The sequence below is a fragment of the Chanodichthys erythropterus genome, chromosome 19 (assembly GCF_024489055.1).
Source record: "Chanodichthys erythropterus isolate Z2021 chromosome 19, ASM2448905v1, whole genome shotgun sequence".
NCBI classification, from domain to species: domain Eukaryota; kingdom Metazoa; phylum Chordata; class Actinopteri; order Cypriniformes; family Xenocyprididae; genus Chanodichthys; species Chanodichthys erythropterus.
In genome coordinates, this window is record NC_090239.1 from 21,397,614 (window position 1) to 21,422,030 (window position 24,417).

Here is a 24,417-nt window from a genome sequence, read left to right on the forward strand (position 1 = left end):
TAAACTCAGCAATAACCTAAAAAGAAAGAAATATCTCAATTCGATAAGATATAACTGTTAGGTCTGTGTTCAGTAAGAGGCGATCTATCCGCTGGAACGTGTCGTTTCTGAAATCATGGCCAGTGTTGCTGCTGTTATCAGTTCTCTTGGCGCTCGTGCACACGCGCAGTTTCACACAGACAATCGAGCGTTTCGGTCTGGTAAAAGCACAAAACAAAAAGCACACAACGTGTCCTTGCTCTTGATGTACAATCACAGATGAACACCTTTGTTTTTAATGAGTAAATTAGCCTAAATATTTATTCCTGCCGGTATTTTAGTCTGCGACATAAACATCACTAAACATTACATAGCATATATAATAGCCCCCCCCATAATAATAATAAAGAACAATTTAAAAAATCAAGAACAATAGCAGTAAATAAGAATTATTGCTATTAATGCTGTCTTAATGCTGGACCGTTCTGAATGAAAATATTACAGAATGAAAATATGAAATTTATAATCCGTGTGTGTGCTCCTAATATAAATTATATATATATATATATATATGCCTAATGACTGTTTAATGACAATAGCATGCAGTAAGACTTTGTGTAAAGGTCTTTCTTTTAATTTTTGATGCATAGAGTAGCCTAAGACTATCCCACGTTTTGAAATTAACTCTCACTTTAAATTTTCTAATGGTTTTTAAGGATGTTAAAAGGTTATACTGTAATGTTGTTGTTTTACTTCGTCCTTTCATCTCCGTTTACAAACCGACATTTTATCATTACAGTCACTTTCCAATCCGTACCTTTGCGCCACCTGGCGGTAGTTTTTTTACACGCGACTGAATTTCAGTTGGGCCGCGGCGGTATGCGCGGCGGTAATACCCATTTTGGTTGTCCACCTTCTGTGTATATATATATATATATATATATATATATAAAATAACTTTAGAATAAAGACAAATCAAAATAACACAATTATTGAAAGAAAAATATATTTTATCTGTATACTTGCATGCCATGTCCCCCTTAACCAATAGAACTGTGAGCATGCAAATAAGATGTTAAATTATTGAAATATTAACTTAAATCCTCAGAGGGTACTTCAAGGGTTCGGCTGACAAAAATGTGTGTGAACCCCTGGTCTGTAACACTAATAAGGGTTATGTAGTCTTATTAAATTAAGCATTATGTTACTAGTGCTGTCAATCGAAACATTTTTAATATATTTTTATATTGTAATAACTGAACATAAAATATCCAAATTAACATAGAAACAACATAATGACGATTAATTTTAAGTATGTGTTTAATGGCGTCTTTTTACCAAGTACTATGCATGAAGCCAAGTATCGGCGATAACAATACTACTACTGATGCCTACTGATGCCTCCCCCCCCCCCTCAATTTTAGCCAATAATAATAGCCATGTAACATTACAGTATAATTGAAAGCCATCGTTTTTAACATTAAATAGGCTTTAAAAAATAACTTTTACCCCTTATGTGTTGTTGGGGATGTTTTCATCCACTATGGGGTGTTTTTGAGTCTTAATTTGGCCACAACTTTCTCTGTGTTTCAGCAAATGGAATGATTTTTGGTGAAAAATCTTATTTTGCTACATATTTTGGGATAAATGCTTTGAAAATTTTCAAAACCTCAAAAATGAACTGTGGGCAAATTTACTACCCTTTCGTTATGTTCGTGGATGAAAACATCCACTAAATTAAACTGCTGTAAAAATGTATCATAATTTTTTTTCTTTTTTTTTTTTTTTGCATAAATCTGTTAATCAACCTCAGTCTTGATCAAAACTACTAAATGTTAAAAAAAAAAAATCCAGGATTTTTTGTCTTTTATTGCCAAGTTTATAATGATGTCACTGATTTTTGGAAATAAACACACAAAATGACTTATTTTCAAATATAAAAAGTGATTGTGGACTGGATTTTTTTTTTTTTTTTTTTGTTACCTTTTATCACAGTCTTGGACATGTGAAAGATTAGTAACAACATTGGTTTTGATGCATTGTTAGTTTTTGTGCAGAATCAGATTTTAATTTTTTCTCCCTCATTTACTGTTCGCGGCTGTTTTTGCCCCATTGACTTCCATTATAATGACATTTTTTGATTGCAAAGCCATGACACCATATAATCATGCATTCTTGATTGATGGTGGTTTTCCCTGTTGGGAAGAGGTAAAATTTGTAATTTTTACAGTTGATCACCAGGTGGCACCATTAACCCTTTAGAGAGGCCTGTGCAAAAAAAAAAAAAAAAGCTTAATTTCTGTATTTTATATGGCGTTATATGGAGTATAACAGCATATTATAGGTTGTGTGTGTGTGTTTGTTTGTGAGAGAGAGAGATAGAGAGAGAGAGTGTGAGATGTATCTGAGAAAATCAAAATATGCACTTCAGCTCTCAGAACTACATGGAATAAACAAAAACAAAGTAAGTGTATTTATGCACCTGCTGACTTTTGATGGTGATAAGCACAGGCTAAACAAAAACAAGGTAAGTGGATTTTTAAACACTCGCATGCCATCCTGCTGGTCATTTGATGGTGAGAAGAGCAGCAAGCAACATGAGAAAGGGCTTGACTTGTACAAAAGTTTTAGAAATGATTATGCAGCCTGACCCCTTCAGCGAGCTGCATGATGTATTGTCTTCTCCCTCTGACACCACAGACTCAGGAGAGTCAGATCCTGATTTTGTTGTGGCACACTCATCATCCTCTCCAGCTTCCATTGAAGGCGAGGAGGATTCAGAGGATCCTGGTTGGATTGGGAGAAACGGCGAAGTGTGGTTTTCCACCTACGTTGAGACAACTCCCTTTCTTCAGCCTGCCAGAGATGTGACTCCAGGGCTGATGCATTAAGGCAGGAACACACCAAGCCGACGAACTAGTGGTGATGAAAGCAGACTGCGGGGTTGGCTCACGTCGGCAGGGTCTGGGTCCAAAGTTGCCCTGACACACCAAACGGACGCTTGACAGCCGACAGCCAAGCACGTCCGTTCTGCGCCTGCATAAGATGAAATGCCTTTCCGTACCAGCAGGTGGCAGTAGCTAAACAGCCAATCAGAATGATCAGATGGCCCAACGGACGCCGAGCTCCGACGACATTCAACATGTCGAATCGGCCGAAAAAAAGATGACGAGGACCAACTTCAGCCGACAGTGAGGAACACACTGAGAAAACGTAGTCAGCCGAGGAACAAAAACTGCCCGATGGCCAACCATAGGCTTGGTGTGTTCCAGCACTTTGTTTCATAATAAATTATGTTCATAAATCTGATGAGAAAAAATGGAAAAGTGCATCACTGAAGGATTTAAAGGTTTTAAACTGGTTTTACCATCAAGAAAAGACAGGCATTTCACACATAGGCTCTCCGTACTTCTCACCATCAAAAGGCAGCAGGTGCATAAATACACTTACTTTGTTTACTCCATGTAGATCTGAGACTTGAGGTGCATATTTTTATTTTCTCAGATGTATCAAGGTAAGTGCGCAAAGGTCTCACTCTCTCACACACACACCATCAATCAAGAATGCATGATTATATGGTGCCATGGCTTTGCAATCAAAAAATGTAGTTATAATGGAAGTCAATGGGGCAAAAACAGCCATGAACAGTAAATGAGGGAGAAAAAATTTAAATCTGATGCTGCACAAAAACTAACAATGCATCAAAACCATTGTTGTTAATAATCTTTCACATGTCCAAGACCGTGATAAAAGGTAAAAAAAAAATCCAGTCCACATTCACTTTTTATATTGAAAATAAGTCATTTTGTGTGTGTTTTTTTTTTTTTTGTTTGTTTGTTTTTTTAAATCAGTGACATCATTTATAAATTTGGCAATAAAAAACTAAAAATCCTGGATTTTGGAGTTTTGATCAGGACTGAGGTTGATTAACAGATTTCTGCAAAAAAAAAAAAAAATTGAAAAAAATATCTGATACATTTTTACAGCAGTTTCATTTAGTGGATGTTTTCATCCACGAACATAACAAAAGGGTAGTAAATTTGAACAATACACAAGGGTTAATTTAAGTGAACTTAAAGGGATAGTTCACCCAAAAATGAAAATTTGATGTTTATCTGCTTACCCCCAGTGCATCCAAGAAGTAGGTGGCATTTTTTCTTCAGTCGATCACAAATGATGATTTTTAACTGCAACCGCTGCCGTCTGTCATTCAAATAATGGCGGTTGATGGGAACTTCATCTATAAGAGTGAATAAACCTTGCTTAGACAAATCCAAATTAAACCCTGCGGCTCGTGACGACACATTAATGTCCTAAGACACGAAACGATCGGTTTGTGCGAGAAACCGAACAGTATTTATATAATTTTTTACCTCTAATACACCACTATGTCCAACTCCGTTCAGGACTCCTTTAGTGATGTCTGATCGCGCTCTGACAACGGCAGTGATGTCTGACACTCATTGAAGTATATGTACGAGACATCACTGCCGTTGACAGAGCGCGATCAGACATCACTAAAGGAGTCCTGAACGGAGTTGGACATAGTGGTGTATTAGAGGTAAAAAATTATATAAATACCGTTCGGTTTCTCGCACAAACTGATCGTTTCCTGTCTTAGGACATTAATGTGTCGTCACGAGCCGCAAGGTTTCATTTGGATTTGTCTAAGCAAGGTTTATTCACTCTTATAGATGAAGTTCCCATCAACCGCCATTATTTGAATGACAGAGGGCAGCGGTTGCAGTTAAAAATCATAATTTGTGATCGACTGAAGAAAAAATGTCACCTACATCTTGGATGCACTGGGGGTAAGCAGATAAACATCAAATTTTCATTTTTGGGTGAACTATCCCTTTAAAACAATTTTCACATAAACCCATTATAATAAATGTCACATTTAGCTGTGTCTTTAATAAACCAGGGCTTGCACTACCAAAATGGTTCTGCCACACACACACACACACACACACACACACCCACCCACACACACACACACCCACCCACACATCTCCCTTTCAGTTAAACCAGCTCAAACATGCATTTTAGGACTAGCTTAAGCCTTGTCTGTGAAACTGGGGATTAGTCTATTCAAGCACAATTAGACACAAATGAGAAAGCAAATCTTTCTCGCTGTCTGAGAAGGAGCTTTCTCTGTCTGCATTTCAGTGTTTGTTACAGAGAGCCGCTTCACAGACAGCACGCCAGTAGATTCTATTTTCCGTCTTATCGCGCTTAAATGTTTTAAAAGCACATGAATGAGAGAGCGATCATATACTGTAACACTAGGCAAAGGATGCCAGGAAAAAAAAAAGATGCTGTGTTAACGGAGTTAAATATTTTTTATGCATTAAACACAAACAGCCCTAGTTTGACAGCCCTAGTTGTTACTGATCAAAAGCAAAAGTTACTGCAGGTGGTTGTTGTTGTTGTTGATGTTGTTAGGAACATGCCATCTGGTACATTCGACTAGCACAGTCTTCAACCCTGCTTCTGGGGACCCACTGTCCTGCAGAGTTTAGTCCTCTGGACTAGCATGAATTTCCTTCATTAAACCTGACCTCTACCCTGAGTGTAGATTCCATCTCCTAACCTTGGCAGTACTGTAGCGTTGTTTCCAAGGCACACTTCCTCTCACTGTCCCAGCGGATCTTGGCCGAGCCAGTACATTCTGTATCTTCTGGTTGCTGCCCTTGCCACAGGTACACTTCCATCCTGTTATCCACCAAGAACAGAGCTACAGAGAATAAAAAATAGAGGAAGATTTAGATAAAATATAAACTATTGACACTGTACAATGTGCAAAACATTATGCAATACAACATCAGTTGACATGGTTACAGTCACATGTAATGACATTATGTACCAGGCTGAGGGGCTGAATACAAGTTCTCCTGCAGAAAAGGCATGGCCATGATGGTTCCTGTCACTTGGGTGGGTCCGAACTGCTCCTCTCCCTGAAAAGTCCCACCGCTGGCACTCAGACAGAAAAGACGTGGGGTGAAATTGTACTTCCCTGGATCTGCAAGCACACAGAGACAGTCATATACTTGAATATACCTGAATCAGATCCAAAAAAAAAAAAAAAAAAAGCACATGGGCCCTGCTCCAAAACATAGTGAGCTGCATTTTAAAACATAATTAAACATAGCATAGAAACATAGCTTTCCTGTAGCTCAGTGGTTAGAGCATGGCACTAGCAATGCCAAGGTCATGGGTTCGATCCCAGGGATTGCACATACTCGGATACAAATGTATAGTATAATGCAATGTAAGTCGCTTTGGATAAAAGCGTCTGCCAAATGCATAAATGTAAATGTAAATGTAAAACATCACAGACACACCCTCAACATAAAAGCTGTTCTTAACAGACAAGCAGCGAGATTATGCTGAAGATCTCTGCTTTTGGCCCAATTCTAAGGCACTTGTAACTTGCAAGAAGTCTTCCAAAATGTATTGTGGAGAGCTCAGTGAAAAAATCTATTCAAGATGAGAGAAATGTCTATTATAAATATAATTTATGCGATACCACTAGGTTTTGATGTAAAATAGTTTAATCTAATTCAAATTGAACCAATATTTTGTGTGCTACTTTATTTTAGACTTATTCAAATGTTGTACTGTTAGTATAATAACATGCTGGAAATCAGCAGTTAGTTGAGTGTCCCAATAAAAAAAAAAAAGAAAAAAAAAAAGAATACTAGAATAGAATATTGTGCATAGAGTGTTTCAAATCAGTCACTTATGAAGTTCCATTTCAGATGCTGCCTTCCTTTGTCAGCAGTAGACAGCAAAAAAGCACACTAGATTTGGAACAGAGCCATGGTATCATAAGGAAATATGCATGTGTATGTTATAATGACATACCAATTTAGCAACCTTATGACAAGGAAACATGGATTGTTTAGAAATAAACATTTTCTCTTTTTACCTTGCAGCATGCAGTCATAGGCTTTCCTGTCCTGCTTGCCAAGAGCATCCCAGAATTCCTTGGGCTCAGTTCCTTCCTCTATTTCAGTTACTTTCAAACTGCTGTTACTGTTCAAACCCAGTTCACGAGGACAACTGTAACAGTATATTTTTTATATATATATATATATATATATATATATATATATATATATATATATATATATATATATATATATATATATATATATATATATATACACACACACACACACACACACACACATATTAGTGCTGTCAATCAATTAAAAAAATTATGATTAATCGCAATTAAAAAATAAGTTTTCATATGTTTTTAATATATTTTATAATGTAATAATTTCACAGTTAATATCCAAATTAAAACATCATAAATAATAAACAACATAAAGACAGTATATTTTAAATACGTGTTTAATGGCATCTTTTTATGAATGAAGGCCAGTATCACTGATACTAATACAGCTACTGATGTCTTGATGAAATTGATTTTTCCCCAATTTTAAACATTAATTATAGCCATTCAACATTTCAGTGTAATTGAAAGCTATATCATTTTTTTACATTTATTAGGCTCCAAAAATATAATAACTTTTAATTTAAGTGAGCTTAGAACAATCTTCACATAAACCCATAATAAATGTTTTACCTGTGCCTTTCCTACCTGTCTAACAAAAATACAGAAATTGAATAAAGTTACCAAACAGTCTGCACTGCATAATTTATAGCCTAAATTAAATATGGATAATCATTTTTAAAGCTACAAAAGTTCAACAGCAGTGATTAATTTTCTCTGTTACCTTTGTTCTTTCATTATCTTCAATGACAAACGGCATTAGTGGTTGCTGTCACTTTAAGAACTGCCCCTGCTCCACATGTATGAGAATACTCAACAAAATGTTTGGCATTATTGTGTTATTGTTCGTTCAGGTATGACAGAGAACTCGATTCTGGCTATCATCTCTAGTCACACACCAAACTTCATCTGCTAGCCTATGTGTCCCACCCCAACACACACCAGAGAAAAAACTCTGCAGGTCCTATGGCTGAGACAGAGCATACTCTGATTCAGTGAGCTTATAGTAATGCTTCATTTTATTGTCAGTAATTGTAACGGTGTTGTAAAAAAAAAAAAAGGGCAGTTGAAAAACTAAATCAAATTTTTCATAAAGAGGCAATTTAAAGATATTATTTCTATAGGTTATACACAAAAAGACAAAATAAAAAGGCTGAATAAGCTGATCTAGCATTTTAAATGGTGGCATCCTAGTAAATGAATGGTACACTGCCTTAAGCTCACACAAATGGTTTGACCCAAGTGAAATATGTGTTAAATACGCGTGAAATACATGTATTTAACGTGTTGTTGCCATGTTAAAATTCACGTATTGCCCTTTTGGCCTTAATACTTCATACATACTTTTTCTCTTTTGGCACATTTAAATGGTTTAAAAGCATTTGCCTGAATAAGAGCGTGATCATATTTTGTAATGCTAGCCAAAGGATTACAGAAAAAAAACGGATGCTGCGTTAATTGAGTTAATATTTTTAATGCGTTAAACTGGAAAAAAATTAATCATGTGAGTTAATGTTGACAGCACTAATTATTTATATATATTATACACACAATCACCACATGGTCATTACATTCCTATACAGAAAAATGTAAATCTGTGTAAAATCTGCTCACATTTGAGTGAGTCGCTCCACGGTCCTCTTGCCCACTTTTCGGGCACCTGGATGAGACTTACAGCCATGCCACAGGTAGAGTTGTCCCTTCTGTACCCCCAGCAGCAGCAAACTAGCACGAGAGCGCAGGCTGGCACAACAGCACTCCACTTCAACCAGCGAGCCCTCCATTTCTGCCTCTCCACGCACACAGAACAAACGCCAGTCTCCTGACAGGAAAACCACACCAAAATAACACATACACATGGAATTACTGCAAGTTATAAAAGAGGTTTGGTGAGTTTTGCTCATTGTTATCTGTGTTCATTACCTGTGTTGTTAAAGCTATCCTCCCTGGAGCCTCGGTGGATGATTAGCCCTCCTTGGAAGAGTTGGAGGAAGCAGGGCGGCTCTTTGCCCTGTGTGACCAGCACTTGCGCCCCCCTGTGGTTGCCCAGCTCTACGGTCATGAGGGCAGATGTGCCGCGCCCACTGACACTGGAGTGACGTCCCTGCCAGAAGAAGCATGCTGTGCGTTCCCTGCCTGGGCCAGCTGTACTCACTTCACCAGGCTTCTGTCTCTTACCCACTGCAAACATACAAGATAAAATATTCAGCACCTCTTCTGACTTATATTGAATTATGCCACTTTTAGTTGATACATCTGCATGAGTCCAAACTGAATTTAATTATCACCTTCCCCCTGCTGGTCTGTTTTCATATTGTATGTGTACAATAAACTGTCATTATAAACAAGAGAACTAAAGAGTCAAAATGATGATGCACATAGGAAAACGTATTGCAAAAGACAAAGCTTATTTCATTTAAATATAAATATATAATATATATTAATATATATTTATTAACAAGTTGTTTTATTTTTTCTTTGCGATTCTTTATTTTTTCAAACAAGTGTTGCAATTAAATTTTAAATACAGCTTTGTTTTTTGCCATTAAAAAAAAAAAAAAAAAAAAAAAAAAAAAACTACACTACCTTTCAAAAGTTTGGGGTCTGCTGGAATTTTTAATGTTTTTGAAAGAAGTCTTATGTTGACCAATGCTGCATTTATTTGGTCAAAAATATAGTAAAACAGCAATATTTTGAAATATTTTTTTTCTAATTTGTTATATTTTAGAAAGTAATTTATTACTGTGACAGCAAAGCTGATTTTTCAGCAGTAACTGAAATATTTCTAATATGCCAATTTTGTGCTCAAGAAACATTTCTTATTATTACCAGTGTTGAAAACAGTTGTGCTGCTTTTGTGGCACACATGATTTTTTGGGGGGATTCTTTTAAAGCCTCAAAATAACAGCATTTATTTAAAAGTTTTTACATTATTAATGTTTTTTACTGTCACTTTTGATCAATTTAATGCATCCTTGCTGAATGAAAGTATTAATTTATTCCATAAAAAACAACTTTAGTGACCCTAAACATTTTAATGGCAGTGTATATGTATCGTCATCATTACTTCATAGAGTGCCATCACAAGCTGTTTAATAATATAAAAAAAACACACCAAACAAACAAACAAACAAAAAAACATCAGTGTTTTGTGATCATGAACTCTATAATGAGTTTGGAAGATGGCTTTTAACCATACTTCTCTTTTGCTCCTAAAAATATATTCAAATTCTAATCTTTCTGTAAATATGTTTTAAGATGCTTGTTCTTCATTTTGTCTTTTAAATACTTGTATGTTAAAAAAAAAAAAAAACCTTCATGGTTACATGTTATATAAGAAGGCAGTCCTTTGTTACTGTATGGGACTGATAATCTGTGAATACAGGATACTGCCATCTGATTAGGTCAATGGTTCTCAACCTGTTTGACTGCATGGCCCCCATTGTAAATACAACAATATATGAAGGCCCCATGATTTCTCCTTTTTTTTTTTTTTTTGTTATTTAATGAATAAGTATTAAATGATAAAATATTTTAGAATTTGGAATAACCCGAAAAAAAAAGAAAAAAAAAAATTATATATATATATATATATATATATATATATATATATATATATTCACAATAAATATGCTGATGGTGGCACAATTTTATTCATTTATATGACTTTTCCAGATCTAAAAATCACACCTGTAAAATTAGGCTTCCTCATATATCCAGTGGGAATTATGGTTCTTCAAAAAATGAATGAATGAATGAATTAATTAATTATAAAAATTCATGATTTAATGTTTGTTTCGTCTTATTTTTAAATAGATTTGCGTAATCTTCTTGAGGCCCCTATGGATCCTTGCTGAGGCCCCCTGTAGCACCTGAAATGATGCATACCAAGTACAAAAGTAACATTATAAATAAATTAAGTTCCATGCCTCACTCACCAACATTAGTGACTGAGTATTTCCAGCGGATGACATAAGTGTCTCCCTCGTGCAGCTGACCCACACTCTCTGGCGGGATCTCAAAGTCATCAAACTCACGGATATGCCATGAGTCCACAGCAACGGTGGCCAGCTCAGCCTGCCGCCCATCCTCAGAACGGACCAATCCGTGACCTCTCTGCACATCCACACCCTCCAGCACCATCTTCACAGGGCCTGCTGCTCCCGCCAGCATCTCTTTGACGTCACACGGCTTCAGGTCAGAGTCACCGGTTAGAAGGTGCTGATAGACTGGACTCTAGAAGAGAAAGAGAAAATGCAGGTTGTTAGTATCTTTTTACAGGAGAGAAGGTTGGAATCTATTCTGAGTTTCTTGCTGTCTGTTACCTTCACCTCCTCTACCACCGGTTCATCTTTGGGGGGTTTCCTCTCTGCCCAATCTAGAAACTTCTCTCGGAACAGAGCAGTTTCATTGTGTTCTGACAGCCGGCCAAACAGGGCCCAGCTTGGTCTGCCCTCACCTTGTCTACTCACAAACACAGACACAAATGAGAAAAGGAGTAGGATCCTCATGAGATTTGATTCCATTAACAGCTTTTGAATGTCTACATTCTTTAGTCTGAATTGAACGCATTGAGAGAGACTGACTGAACATGATAAAACACATACAAAGATAAAACAGATAACATCTTCCTGCTGCATTGTCCTCTCTGGTTACACAGAAAAAAAATGTAAAAACAAAGCAACCAGTGTAGTCCAATTTGTGAAAAAAATTACTCTTTGACTGACTTTTTGAATAATTCATTCAAAAAGATTGACAATTGACAAAGACTAATTCACTGAATTGTTTGGAACAGATCTTAAATCACTAACTGAACTAAGTCATTTACTTTCATCTTCTCCAACTTGAAACGAGAACTGTTATTATGAACTTTCAGTCAGTTTCTGAAGATACACATTGCATTTTGTTGTAATAAATGCCGTTATAAAAATATTAACCCTCTACCGCACGCATTATGATAAATTTATAAAAAAAAATAAAAAAATATTTGACTCTTTTTCTTTTCTTAGAATGGCTTAACTTGAAGTGCTGTAAAAAAATTTTTGGAAAAAAATATTATTTAAGGTACTTTATGATATGTTGCCATATGGCAACAACGCGCAATAGTGGAAATAACTTAAAATAAGTGTAAGTGTATATAGTTAATATTTTTCCTCAGAAATGTTGTTTGTATTGAATAAATTGGTGCTATTATAAGCTTTAGCAGTAAATATAAACAACACCTTATTACTTATTTTCCAACATCTTGTGATTTTATTTATGGAATTTATTCTTTTTCTGAAAAATGCTTTATATTCTTTGAATTTAATTACGTTTTTCATTAATATTATTTAAATTGCAAATGTAGACAGTTAAAAACAAATCTAATACTGTTCATCATGTATCATAAAACATTGACATAAAACCCAAAAATATTGTAGTTCATGGAAATTCAACATTACGCAATCTTATGAGAGGAAGGTTATGAACATAAATCCCCCATAATCCTTGAAATTTCACCTTTTTTCTGTATGAAACTTCAAAAAGCATTTTTTTTTTCAGTGGTGAGACACATGTACACATCACATTTGGTGCACTTCACCCTAACAATACACTTACAGCCACTTGCACCTGCCTTTTTGAGACGCTACGGTAGGCCAATGGGTCTGGCCCAGTACTGGCTGTGGTGGCAGGTCTCTGATGTTGATTTAATCCATAATACAAATGTCATGGCAGTCCTTAACATACGACTAATCAACATTATATCACTAGCATTAATGTTGTTATTGTTATAGCTTAACAGACTGCAGCTGGCCTTAGCTAGCTATCTAACCTATTATAATAATGCCATTCCATTAATTGCGCAGTGTTGCCATATGGCAACAGACATTTTATCGATTTACCAAAAAAATTTGAGTGGTGAATATGTTTTCATAACTTACCTGAGATGATGTTAACAATTTTTTTGTGAATGTGACATGGGGGGGGCCCTTGTTTGTTACTGACGTTTTAATTTGCTTTCAGCAACTACATACAAGAGACGGCAGTCTGTCAGAAAATCGCGCCACATAAAAAAATTGCATGTCATGTGACTTAACCAAAGCACATCATTGGCTAAACTAAGGTCTTCTCTTACCAACAAAAAAAAAAACGAGAATGTTCTGTTAAAGAGACAGTGGCAAGGAAATGAACACAAAGTGTATGTTGCCATATGGCAACACTATGCGGTAGAGGGTTAATTGTTATTATTTCACATTTTTGTTTAGAGTTTAGTTAAGACCAACAATTGACTAAAAAAATTATGTTTACAAAACAAAATGCTTTTATTCACCTTTAATATGCTCTAATCAAATTATACCACATGGGGGCAGTATTGTGGTTGCATATATCAGTCTGTTTGTGAGGCAGTTTCATGTGTCCTGGTTTTAATGGATGCTCCTGAGAGTTCAATCTTTTTTTGAGAGCTTAATAAACCACTTTCTCAAGGCTCAAAGCATCACCTACAAAATCATAATCTGGTAAGACAGGTCCTATAAGATGATTTTTTTTTTTTTTAATCACACAGAACATGAGCTATGAATAGTCAGCGGAGGTGTCTCTCACTTAGGGGTGTCTTTATTGGCTGAGGAGGGGTTGAGGGGGTTGACCCTGCAAGTGCTGTAGTCATATGAGCCACTCCAGATTTGTTTGCCCAGCTGCATTGCCACCTTCCTGTCACTCAAAGGAACATCCTTTCCTGTCCAGACGTACACCTCGCTACCGAAGTCAAACACCAGTGCCTGCCACATACACACACTCTGAGTTAAGTTTAGTACAATGGGTTGAAGCACACTTTACCAACACATCCACAATGGGACAGAACTGCCATTGGCTATAAATAGGCCAATATTAAAAGGCTATAAATGTGACACCTCCTTAGAGTTGAGCAGAGAGACACTAGGGATGGATGCCCAGGCCTCCTCATAAGGAACCAGCTTATCCTCCACCAGCCTGTAGACACAGTTTGACTCCACTATAGCACTCTCATACAGTTCATCTTCCTCCGGCTCCCCTGCACCTGTAAAACAAAGAGAAATACATGCAAGAGTGGAGAATAAACTGAACTTGATTATGTAACATGAGTAAATTCTGGCCTAGAGTTAATTGTCTATATATACAAAATTACAAATGAATGTGTGTGTTTATGGTGAGTGAAATACTGTCATTTCAACATCTGTGCTTCATGTGCAGGGCGTGGCAGGTTATGTGTTTTTGCAAGTGCCTGTACCTCTGTACTCAGTCTTTCCTCCCAGCAGACTCCAGAACTCTTTGGCCGAACGGTTCTCTGTGTTGATTCCCTCCTCCAGCACGGTGACCTGGGGAGCTTTGCAGCCCAGATCTCTCTTTGTCTGGATGTACTGAGCCATCTCTGAGCTCTGATATACACACACAAAAATGCAGAATGGGTCAGTACTTTTAAGAAAATCTTATCTGTTATTTGTTATTCTTAAATAAAACTAAACTACTTAAAAATGGTAATTGAAATAAATTCAAATACATAATAGATAAAAAACTTAAAAAGACAACAATTTTAATAAATAAAATTACAAAAAAAAAAAAAAAAATATATATATATATATATATATATGAAAATATAAAAATAATAGCGAATTCAAAAAATTAATAAATACTATAATAGTATATAAACAAAGCTAAAATAACACTGTTGTAAACTGTTATACTGTATATAGAATAAGCTTGGATTTTTGTATTTATTTTGTGGTAGTACCTTAGCTTTTTCTATGACATTGGCAAATTCTCCACTCCAGAAAAAGCAGTGTTTGGAAGTGATGAGCAGATAGCAGTCTCCACTGTTCAGAGAGCAGGCTGTGGGTTCAACCAGACGAACCTGAACATGTCTGCGGCCTGCGTGTATGAACAAAGCAGAATATGCACATTTAGGACATACAAACTTGGTCAAACTTGCATTGATATTTTGCATGATCCCTGACTGCTTCACCTTTAATGTGGATGAGCATAAGCTTGTGGAAAGGCACAGCACTGTTGTTGGTCACCACTTCTGTAGACTTCACACTCCGCAGACTGACTTTCTTGAAGTTCTCTTTGCTGGCCAGACCTGCCAGAGCTGCATCAGCCAAATTTGAGTGCTTGGCCACTGAAGACAGAAGAGACATTTAAAACCAATTAACAGTGTTCATATTTGCTACATCACCATTTGAATTGCTACTTCAAATGTAAAAGGAGAAGAGAGGAATGTTCAGTAAATTAAGCACTTAATTACTGCACATTACCTTATTACTTCACAAGAAATTACTTCTAATAATGATAAACAGCTGCACTCTTCCACTCAGGAGTAGTACAATTTTCATTTTTATTAATTGAATGTTTTAATTTAAATGTTCACGTTCAGCTCTATTTCACCACATTAATCACCTGATTAACCTGTTAGACCCCATACTTGTCAGTTTGTTGTCATCAAGTCAGAATTAAGTATTGTCTTAAAGAAACAACCTGTAAAGGGCTTACATGTATTGTGTTATTAGAAATGTATTTGTAGGAAATGGGAAAAAAATATATGAAATTGGCCTTGTTGCAGTCTAAAAATGCAATGCAGCTAAAGCCACAGGCCTGGTTATGTTTTATTTAAAAGATGAAGATAACTAAAACTAAGACAAGACTAAAATGCTAACTGATGTTTATTCACATCTTCTAAGCATCCATTCAGTCTACTGTCACTATTATTTTGTGGTGCAAATGGCCCCATTCAGTTTCAGGCTTCCCTGGACACATTCTCACCTCTCTGGCCGGGATATGCTTCTAATTATTATTCTTTTGCCTTTTATATTTACGTTGTATTCACACTTTTCAGGCTTTGTTTCAAATGGCCTTCTTAAAAACGAAACATTCCAATGATCTTTACTTTTTAAAATGAGTCATAATTGCTTCTGGTAATAGGTGCATAAGAACTAGCTAAATGTTATCTTAGCACAGCATCAAACCATGTTTTTGCTCCAAACTCGCTCTACATTACATTAGTAATGGGTGTTCAACATTAGTCGGGTGTTTGAAATAACCTTCTGTGAAAAAATGCATTATGACAAAGTGGTTCAATAAAGTGTGTATTGACCTTGTGAAAAAAACAAGGGACAATACACATTAAGATGCCTATTGCACCATCAGCCCATTTTCCAGCGCGGTTTCTTGGCTGTCATAGAGGATGTGTTAAAGTGGACATAAGGACTTTATAGCAGAGGTACTGCTCTAACAAAATCCAAAATTTCAGCACTTATTAGGGTACCATTCAGTTTTAATTGGCCTTTGAACTTGGCATTTAAGACACTCTGCTATTTTTTGCGTTCATTTTTCTCGGCTGACGCAGTGGATGCATTAAAGCGGACATAGAGGTATGGCACTAAAGAAATTCAAATTTTAAGTACTTTTTACTGTACTGTCTTTTTTTATGAACGATTGAACTTGGCATCTAATACAATGCAAAGACAATGCACATTGAGCCGCCTATTGCGGCATCGGCCCAAATTGTGGTGCTGTTTATCAGCCGCCTCAGAGGATGTGCTAAAGCGGACACAAAAGACATTATAGTACTGGTCTAGTGATGATGAAATTATCTGCACTTTTTACTGTACTTTTTTTATTTATTTATTTTAAATTGGCCTTTGAACTTGGTATCTATGACAATGCACACTGAGCCGTATTGCGGTTTTAGCCCATTTTGTGGCTCTGTTTCTCGGCTATCACAGAGGATGCATTAAAGGGGATATAAGGACATTATAGTAGACGTATTGTTCTAATGAAATCCAAATTTTCAACACTTTTTACTGTACTAATTTTTATTGGCTCAATAAGCAGTATTGTGCCATCAGAAAGAACAAGGGCCAAAAAAAAAAAAAAATGGTACAGTAAAAAGTGCTGTGAAATGGGCTTAAAGTGTAATATGGCTTAGTGTATATTGTCCTACAGGTCAAGTTCAATGCTTTACAAAAAAAAGTAAAAGTACAGTAAAAAGTGCTAAATATTTGGTTTTCCTTAGAGGAATACCTCATGTCCACTTTAACACATCCTCTAAGATGGTTGAGAAACAGCGCAGTGAAATGGGCTAATGGTGCAATATGGCTCAGTGGGCATTGTTTTAGATAAGTTCAATGGTTCTTAGAAAATGAATGGTACAGTAAAAAAGTACTGAACATTTGGATTTCATTAGAGCTGTACCTCTGCTATAATGTCCTTATGCCTGATTTAAAGCATCCTCTAGGACTGCCAAAAAAATAGGCGGCTTGGTATGTATCGTCCCATTTAACAACCACTTAAAATGTGCTAAAAATTTGTATTTGACAAGATCAATACATAATTTATTAAATCACCTTGATGGATTTAATGCATTCTTACAGGTGGCGGAGAAATGCTGAATTCAGTCATTCAATTCTTAAAGCACTTATTGCGAGCAGCGCCATAGACAGAGGGCTGATGCGGAAATATAAAGTTCAGTTATGAAACTCTAACAATTGCTGATTGGTCCTTTCAGTACTGCGACACCAACCAATCGGAGATACTTCCTCATTCATGTAGCTTTATTTATATCCTATCCTAGCTGCGATCAGCACGCCACACAATATGAGAACTCCTATCATCCCACCTCCTCTCCAGCGCCACCTGTAGAGATCTCCTACAGGGGTTCTATCATCCTGCAGCAGCCTTTCCTTTGTTGTTATTTTGACTAAGCTGAACAATTATGATACCCCATATTCAAGCAGAGCCGAAGCATAACCAAAATTTGCTCAGCAGCAGCAGCAGCGTAGCAGATCTCGTCCACCAAAATCAAGCCTATGTACATTCCATGCTCTATGCCAATAAAATGCTGGTTAAAATTTATTCACTCCGAGAGTTGTCATGATTGAAATAGCATTTTTATTACTTAAGTGAGTAGGGTATTTTAGTGAACAAATCTATTCTAAAATAAGTTCATTGTAAAGCGTTATCTATTGAAGGGTCATTTCATTATGGTTGTTGTAGTGCTGTGCTGGAATTTATTTTCAAGGAAATACCATGCCTATTAATGGTTATAGCTATAGTAATGTCACTAGCTAGTCAGCTTGAGAACTTATCCATCTAAATTGGTTATATCTCTTAAAGGGTTAGTTCACCAAAAAATGACAAAAAATTTTTTGTCATTTATTACTCACCCACATGCCGTTCCACACCCGTAAGACCTTTGTTAATCTTCGGAACACAAATTCGGAAGTAATCTTCGGAACCCAAAGGCCTGCATAGGGAGCAATGACATTTCCTCTCTCAAGATCCATAAAGGTACTAAAACATATTTAAATCAGTTCATGTGAGTACAGTGGTTCAATATTAATGTTATAAAGCGACGAGAATATTTTTGGTGCGGCAAAAAACAAACAAACAACAACAACAACAACAAAAAAACGACATATAGTGATGGCCGATTTCAAAACACTGCTTCAGGAAGAATGGGAGCATAAATGAATCAGCGTGGAGAATCAGCTGTTCGGAGTGCCAAAGTCACGTGATTTCAGCAGTTTGGCGGTTTGATTCGAATCATGATTCGACAGAAGAATCAATACACTCCGAAGCTTCCTGAATCAGTGTTTTGAAATAGGCCATCAAGTCGTTATTTTGTTTTTTTGCCGCACCAAAAATATTCTCGTCCCTTTATAATATTAATATTGAACCACTGTACTAACATGAACTGATTTAAATATGTTTTTAGTACATTAACGGATCTTGAGAGAGGAAATATCATTGCTGGCTATGGAGGCCTCACTGAGCTATCGGACTATCGGATATCTTAATTTGTGTTCCGAAGATTAACAAAGGACTTATGGGTGTGAAACGGCATGAGGGTGAGGGTCATTTTTGGGTGAACTAACCCTTTAAGCCTAATAGTGAATGTTTATGAGCAGTAGGATAACCATATTCAGTAACACTTTAGAATACTGATCCTTCATTAATGAATAACTACACAGGAACAAATTAGTAATGCATTATTAACACTCTAGTAACTACTATTAACTAACAATAAACTCTGATGAATGAATTAGTAAGTAATAGTGCTCAGTTGAAGGTGGTAGTTCACTATTAACTAATCAATAACTACTGTTTTTTTCATTCCTTCCAGAGAACTACTAAGAACTATTATATACAGGTTCATAATTAACATGAATGATGCATAATGTATAATTAATTCTAAAGTAAAGGTCTTGGTAACACTATAGTAATGACTGAAGTATTACTAAATACTTAAGAAGGAATTACTAATTATTTGGATCAGTATTCTAAAGTGAAAAACATGATAACTCTCTAGTAACTACTGAAGTCTTTGTAAACTTTTGAGATTTTTGTATGTTTCATGTACAGTAATTCTGTATGATATATTTAGTAACACTTAATTACTAGTGGGTTACCATGATCTTCACTTTAGAATACTGATCCAAATAAGAAGTAGTTACTTTAGAGTTATATAGTAACTCTTGTGTTATTACTAGCCAATACTTTACAAAAACCTCAAAAGTTTACAAAGACTTCAGTAGTTATTAGAGAATTATCATGCTTTTCACTTTAGAATACTGATCCAAATAATTAGTAATTCCTTCTTAAGTATTTGGTAATACTTCAGTCATTACTAATGGGTTACTATCACCTTCACTTTAGAATTAATTATACATTATGCATTATTCTCATTAATTACGAACATGTATATAGTAGTTCTTAGTAGTTCTCTGGGAGGAATGAAAAAACAGTAGTTACTGATTAGTTAATAGTGAACTACCACCTTCAACTGAGCACTATTACTTACTAATTCATTCAGAGTTTATTGTTAGTTAATAGTAGTTACTATAGTGTTCATAATGCATTACTCATTTGTTCCTGTGTAGTTATTCATTAATGAAGGATCAGTGTTCTAAAGTGTTACCCCATATTCAAGCAGAGCCGAAGCATAACCAAAGTAATACACTGAGTGATGAAGTTACATTTAGCAACATTTTTGCAAACTTCCTAGAATTTGTCTTAAGAACTTTCTAAACTTCTTTCTTAAGAAGATTTCTATGAATTTAGCCCTCAGGAATATTTTTCTGCATGGATGCAGCAGAGGCTCATGTTTCATATCAAAGGTAACTATAAAATCATATAAAAGGTCTGTTTACTCCTTTGCATACTCATCATGTAGGAAAGAAATATAACGGCGGCTCTGTCTGTGCTTCTGATGTACACAGACTAACCACATCCTCTCAGGGAACCAGGTTACATTGAGTAACCAGAGACATTTTTCATTTTCATAATTCCTGACACAAATTAAGAAATTAATGTCACCATGAGATTTTTAGAGTAAACCAGTGGTCAAAAATTAAAGTTCGAGTCTTAATCTAAACAAAGAACATGGTTAACAGGTTAAGCTGGAACACAGATCTTTGTGATGAAATAGCACATGTAAAAGTGGTGCAAACATTCTATGAATTCAGCACAAAATGTAACTAACAAACGTACTCCGCTCCATTTGTATCCTTTTGGTCTCCACGGAGGCCACGTTCAGTCTCTGTTCAGTATAAGCCTGTCTGAGGTCGTCTCGTGCCGCCAGGGCACGGAGAGGGTTTCTCGAGCTCTTGGTTCTCCTGCAGGGCCGCACTGAACGCTTATGTTCCTCAACTGCTGATGTTAGTCTGCAATTAATCAAGAATACAATCATGAGAGCAAGAATGAAGACGTCATAGCAGTACTAGTCAACCATTTTTGCACCGTGAACCACTGTTTAGGTTCCAAAAAGTTTGCGACCCCACAGAGTCACCCACATCTTTTAGATATAGACCCTGCCTACAGAAGTAAGATAAGACTTTAGGATTTAAACAGACATAACTTAACTGTTAAACTACTTTTTAAATGTGTGTATTTAACACAGCCATTATTAGTAGAATGGGGCACTAGCAGACAGATACTGCTGACGCAGGAGCTGGCCAATAATTGTCAGCATTCTGACACAGAAAACGGAAGCCTGCACTTATGTCGCTTTCTATAAGGGATAAAAAAACCTCTTGGATTTCATTAAAAATATCTTAATTTGTTTTCCGAAGATGAATGAAGGTCTTATGGTGACAACATGGTGACAGAGTGATTAATGACAGAATATGGGTGAACTAACCCTTGAACTTCCCCTGTGATGCACAAGAAACTGTCACTTTGGCATCCAGACCACGTTGCAGCCTATTTTTCACTTAATATTTTAAACACAAGAGAAGCTGTATATTTTATATACAGATCTATCTGATGGTTATTAAATTGATTATAAATGTGTATTTTTATATACAGTACAATAAATAAGATACAGTTGATTGAAATCCCCAGAAATTCAGAGAAATTCTGCCATTCAGAACATCACCTCATAATTTATTACTGTGTAATATAATATAATGTATAATGTAGTAGATTATTATTGGCTTACTGAAAATATTACTACAAGAGACAAATATGGAATGCAGCATCTCAAAGAGTTTTTTTCTTCTGTGGAACAAAGCTATTTTGAAAAATGTCTGTGTTTTTTGTCCATACAATGGAAGTCAATAGTAACCTAAATAGTTTGGTTACTAGCATTGTGTTCCACAGAAGAAATGCAGGTTTGGAACGACATGAGGGTGAGTAAATGATGACTGAATTTTGGGCTTTTGGTTAATTATCCCTTTAAAACCCCATTAGAGCAGTATCTCACTTGGGCGTGTCTGACAGGATGATGTTGAAGTCTTCTTCCTCGCCCATCAGTACAATGGAGCTCAGAGTGGTGGGTGATAAGCAACTGTAGAAGCGCCCAAATGTCTCTTCATCATCTAAGGTCATCACCTCCTTCTCTTTCTCCTCCATCACCTCAATGGTGGAGTTCTTCATGCCCGCAACACCTGCATGTGAAATAAAGAGAGAAACAGATCACTGCATACAACTATATTATGCATTAACCCGCAAGTTATTAATAGAGTAGTTTATTGAATAACCTTTATTGTGAAGTCTGTCTAAGAAGGACTCCAGTTTGTCCAGTCTTTTATCTCCCTCAGCATCAGGACGTGTGGAGATTTCTGTTTGAAAGACGTTTCCAGACATGAAAGAAGAACACTTAGTAGAGACATTGGCCCTGACAATACATTAAAGTGGCAAGTGAGCATTCAAACGGGGTCACAGAAGACACTAATACCTTCTAATGGTTTGATTGGTGTACTTTTGCTGGCCTTCTTGCTGAGGATGATGGGAACATCCTCTCTGTTGGGTGATACTAAGCCTGATGGGAAACAGATGCATCAACATGAAAACATTCTTATCACTACTTGAACCACAGAATGCACTCTAAAACCTGCTTTGTGCAGGGAGCATGATATGCAAACATTTTCGCTTGGTTTGTGCATTAACCTTGAAAAAGTCAAGGTCTTGCACAAAGCTTAGTCTTTGGCTATAAACCAGGCAAATTATTTTATCCCCACCTCTCTTAGCCATTCGTCCAGCAACAGAGTATTGGGTCGAGTCATTAAAAGCTCCTTTTCCTTTAGCTTTCCATTGTTCCTCCTTCTCCTGCAAGATCTTCATCCGCTCAGCCAAAGACATCTTTGGTTCTACGTCTGCAGAAGATTTCTGAAGAGAGAAAGTGCAAAACAACATGAATCTGTTAAGCTGTTCCTCTCTGAAATCCCACTTGTGCTACAGAGACTGAGAAGTCAAACATGCTCAGATTGTGATTTATAAGTTTGTCTTACTGAGCTCATCTGACAAAAACACTGGAGACACATTGGAATATAAAATGTCCAGACATTATCCGGATACACACTGCATGTATTAACATTTATCCAGGTGTAATGGGAGTCGTTAACACCATACAGATGCTACACATCCTCCAGCTGAGGATATGTTGTATCCAAAAACGAATATTTAGGGGTTCAAGCATGTAGCGCTGAAACCCTATTGTAATTGTTAAAATTTCCAAGGATCAGCATTCTCTAAAAGTTATCGGGCAGACCAAACCGTAAGTTGTTGAAAATTTAAACTTTGAGGGCTGGTAGCACTCTACAATGTCACCAAAGCTTGCCCCGATCGGCCTGACGGGGGCGCCACAGTGGTCATAAGTACGAAATGGCTCATAACTCCTACACTCAAGTGTCTTATATTGTTGGAATTCTTGGCTCAAGATGGACAAAATGCATGCCTCAGATTCGCTCGTTGTTCAGAATTTTTGAAAAACCTACTTTTGCGAAATATGTTTTTGGCCCGATCATAACCAGAACAGTGAAGCAAGATTGTCTAAAGTCTAAAGTAAAAAAAAAAAAAAGTTGAAATTTCGATTTATGGTCCCTAAGGGCCGCCAAAACATTCAATGTGGGAGGACCCACTTTACTAAAATGGCTATAACTCGGGAACGAAATGTGATATTTTCACTAAACTCAGCACACCTATGTAAGAGCTCATTATGTGGTCACGCAACAGGCCACTTTGGTGGCGCTATAACAGGAGCAAAAACATGAAAATGGCTATAACTACTTCACCGTTAGTCTGATTAACTTGAAAATTGGCATGCAGTGTACGAGGTGCCATGATTGTCTATGAGGACATTGACACATCTCAAAAAACATGTCCACCATTGGTCAATGAAGTTTGAGCAGCTATCAGACAAGGTTAACAGAGGGCAATGGGCTCAACCTCGATAACTACCATATATTTCCTATGGTAAATTTATCCTGAATTGGCTATTTAACCTGTATTCTTATGGTAAAATTAAACTGAATTGGCTATAAATGGTCTTTTCCATCTATGATTGAGATGGTTACAGGCTTGCTAAATAAAACATAATATCTTTTTACACATGTGCTTAAAGGCCTTAAAGCAATTGAACCCGATAATCACTGCTTGCAGCTATATTTTACTATTAAATTATTATTTATATTAATTATATTTATATTATATATATTATTTATATTAATTATATTAAATATTAATTATTATTATTTCACTAAAAAGACATTAAGACTTTTTTTCTGTTTTGCTCAAGTATTTTTTTTTGGTTCTACGTACCTGAAGGAAAAGGAACTTTTTGTCTAGTGAGAGTGCAACAATTTTCTCTGAACTAAAAAGACGTGTGACATTTCAATAACAATAACATTATTTAAGCAACAAACTTGTATTTTGTGGAATTAATTGTGCAGGACTTTCAATGTGAGTTTAAGTTTCCACTTGAACAGCATAAAATCTCTTCAGTTTTGTATGTGTGTGTGTGTGAATGTGTAGGTGTGTGAGTGTGTGTGTCAGACCAATCACTGAATTTTTTTTTTATGCTCCTCTGAGTTATTTTCATCATCTCCACAAACCATCTAGGCAGCTGCTTGTATCTGTGCGCCAGAGGTTACTATGGCTGTTCACACAGCAGTAGTATATGG

General features: G+C 36.3%; 1 protein-coding gene across 6 annotated transcripts in view; it reads right to left on the reverse strand.

Moving 5' to 3' along the window:
• The window catches only part of svild (supervillin d), a 168,725-nt gene that overhangs the window by 20,796 nt on the left and 123,512 nt on the right, over positions 1 to 24,417 (reverse strand). For 5 of the 6 annotated variants that reach the window (XR_010892630.1, XM_067368972.1, XM_067368973.1 and 2 more), the window contains exons 9-25: positions 22,477 to 22,624; positions 22,194 to 22,277; positions 21,997 to 22,077; positions 21,720 to 21,903; positions 20,507 to 20,679; positions 14,982 to 15,137; positions 14,751 to 14,887; positions 14,250 to 14,397; positions 13,894 to 14,039; positions 13,586 to 13,761; positions 11,329 to 11,467; positions 10,942 to 11,239; positions 8,927 to 9,184; positions 8,618 to 8,825; positions 6,911 to 7,044; positions 5,846 to 6,001; positions 5,573 to 5,716 (exon numbers count right to left, since the gene is read on the reverse strand). Coding sequence is in view for 5 of the 6 variants with exons in the window: in XM_067368972.1 (XP_067225073.1) it covers positions 5,573 to 5,716; positions 5,846 to 6,001; positions 6,911 to 7,044; positions 8,618 to 8,825; positions 8,927 to 9,184; positions 10,942 to 11,239; positions 11,329 to 11,467; positions 13,586 to 13,761; positions 13,894 to 14,039; positions 14,250 to 14,397; positions 14,751 to 14,887; positions 14,982 to 15,137; positions 20,507 to 20,679; positions 21,720 to 21,903; positions 21,997 to 22,077; positions 22,194 to 22,277; positions 22,477 to 22,624 (2,770 nt within the window). In the remaining variant the exon portion in view is untranslated. The remainder of the gene's footprint in view (positions 1 to 5,572; positions 5,717 to 5,845; positions 6,002 to 6,910; positions 7,045 to 8,617; positions 8,826 to 8,926; positions 9,185 to 10,941; positions 11,240 to 11,328; positions 11,468 to 13,585; positions 13,762 to 13,893; positions 14,040 to 14,249; positions 14,398 to 14,750; positions 14,888 to 14,981; positions 15,138 to 20,506; positions 20,680 to 21,719; positions 21,904 to 21,996; positions 22,078 to 22,193; positions 22,278 to 22,476; positions 22,625 to 24,417) is intronic. The other variant, XM_067368975.1, reaches the window with a different exon arrangement.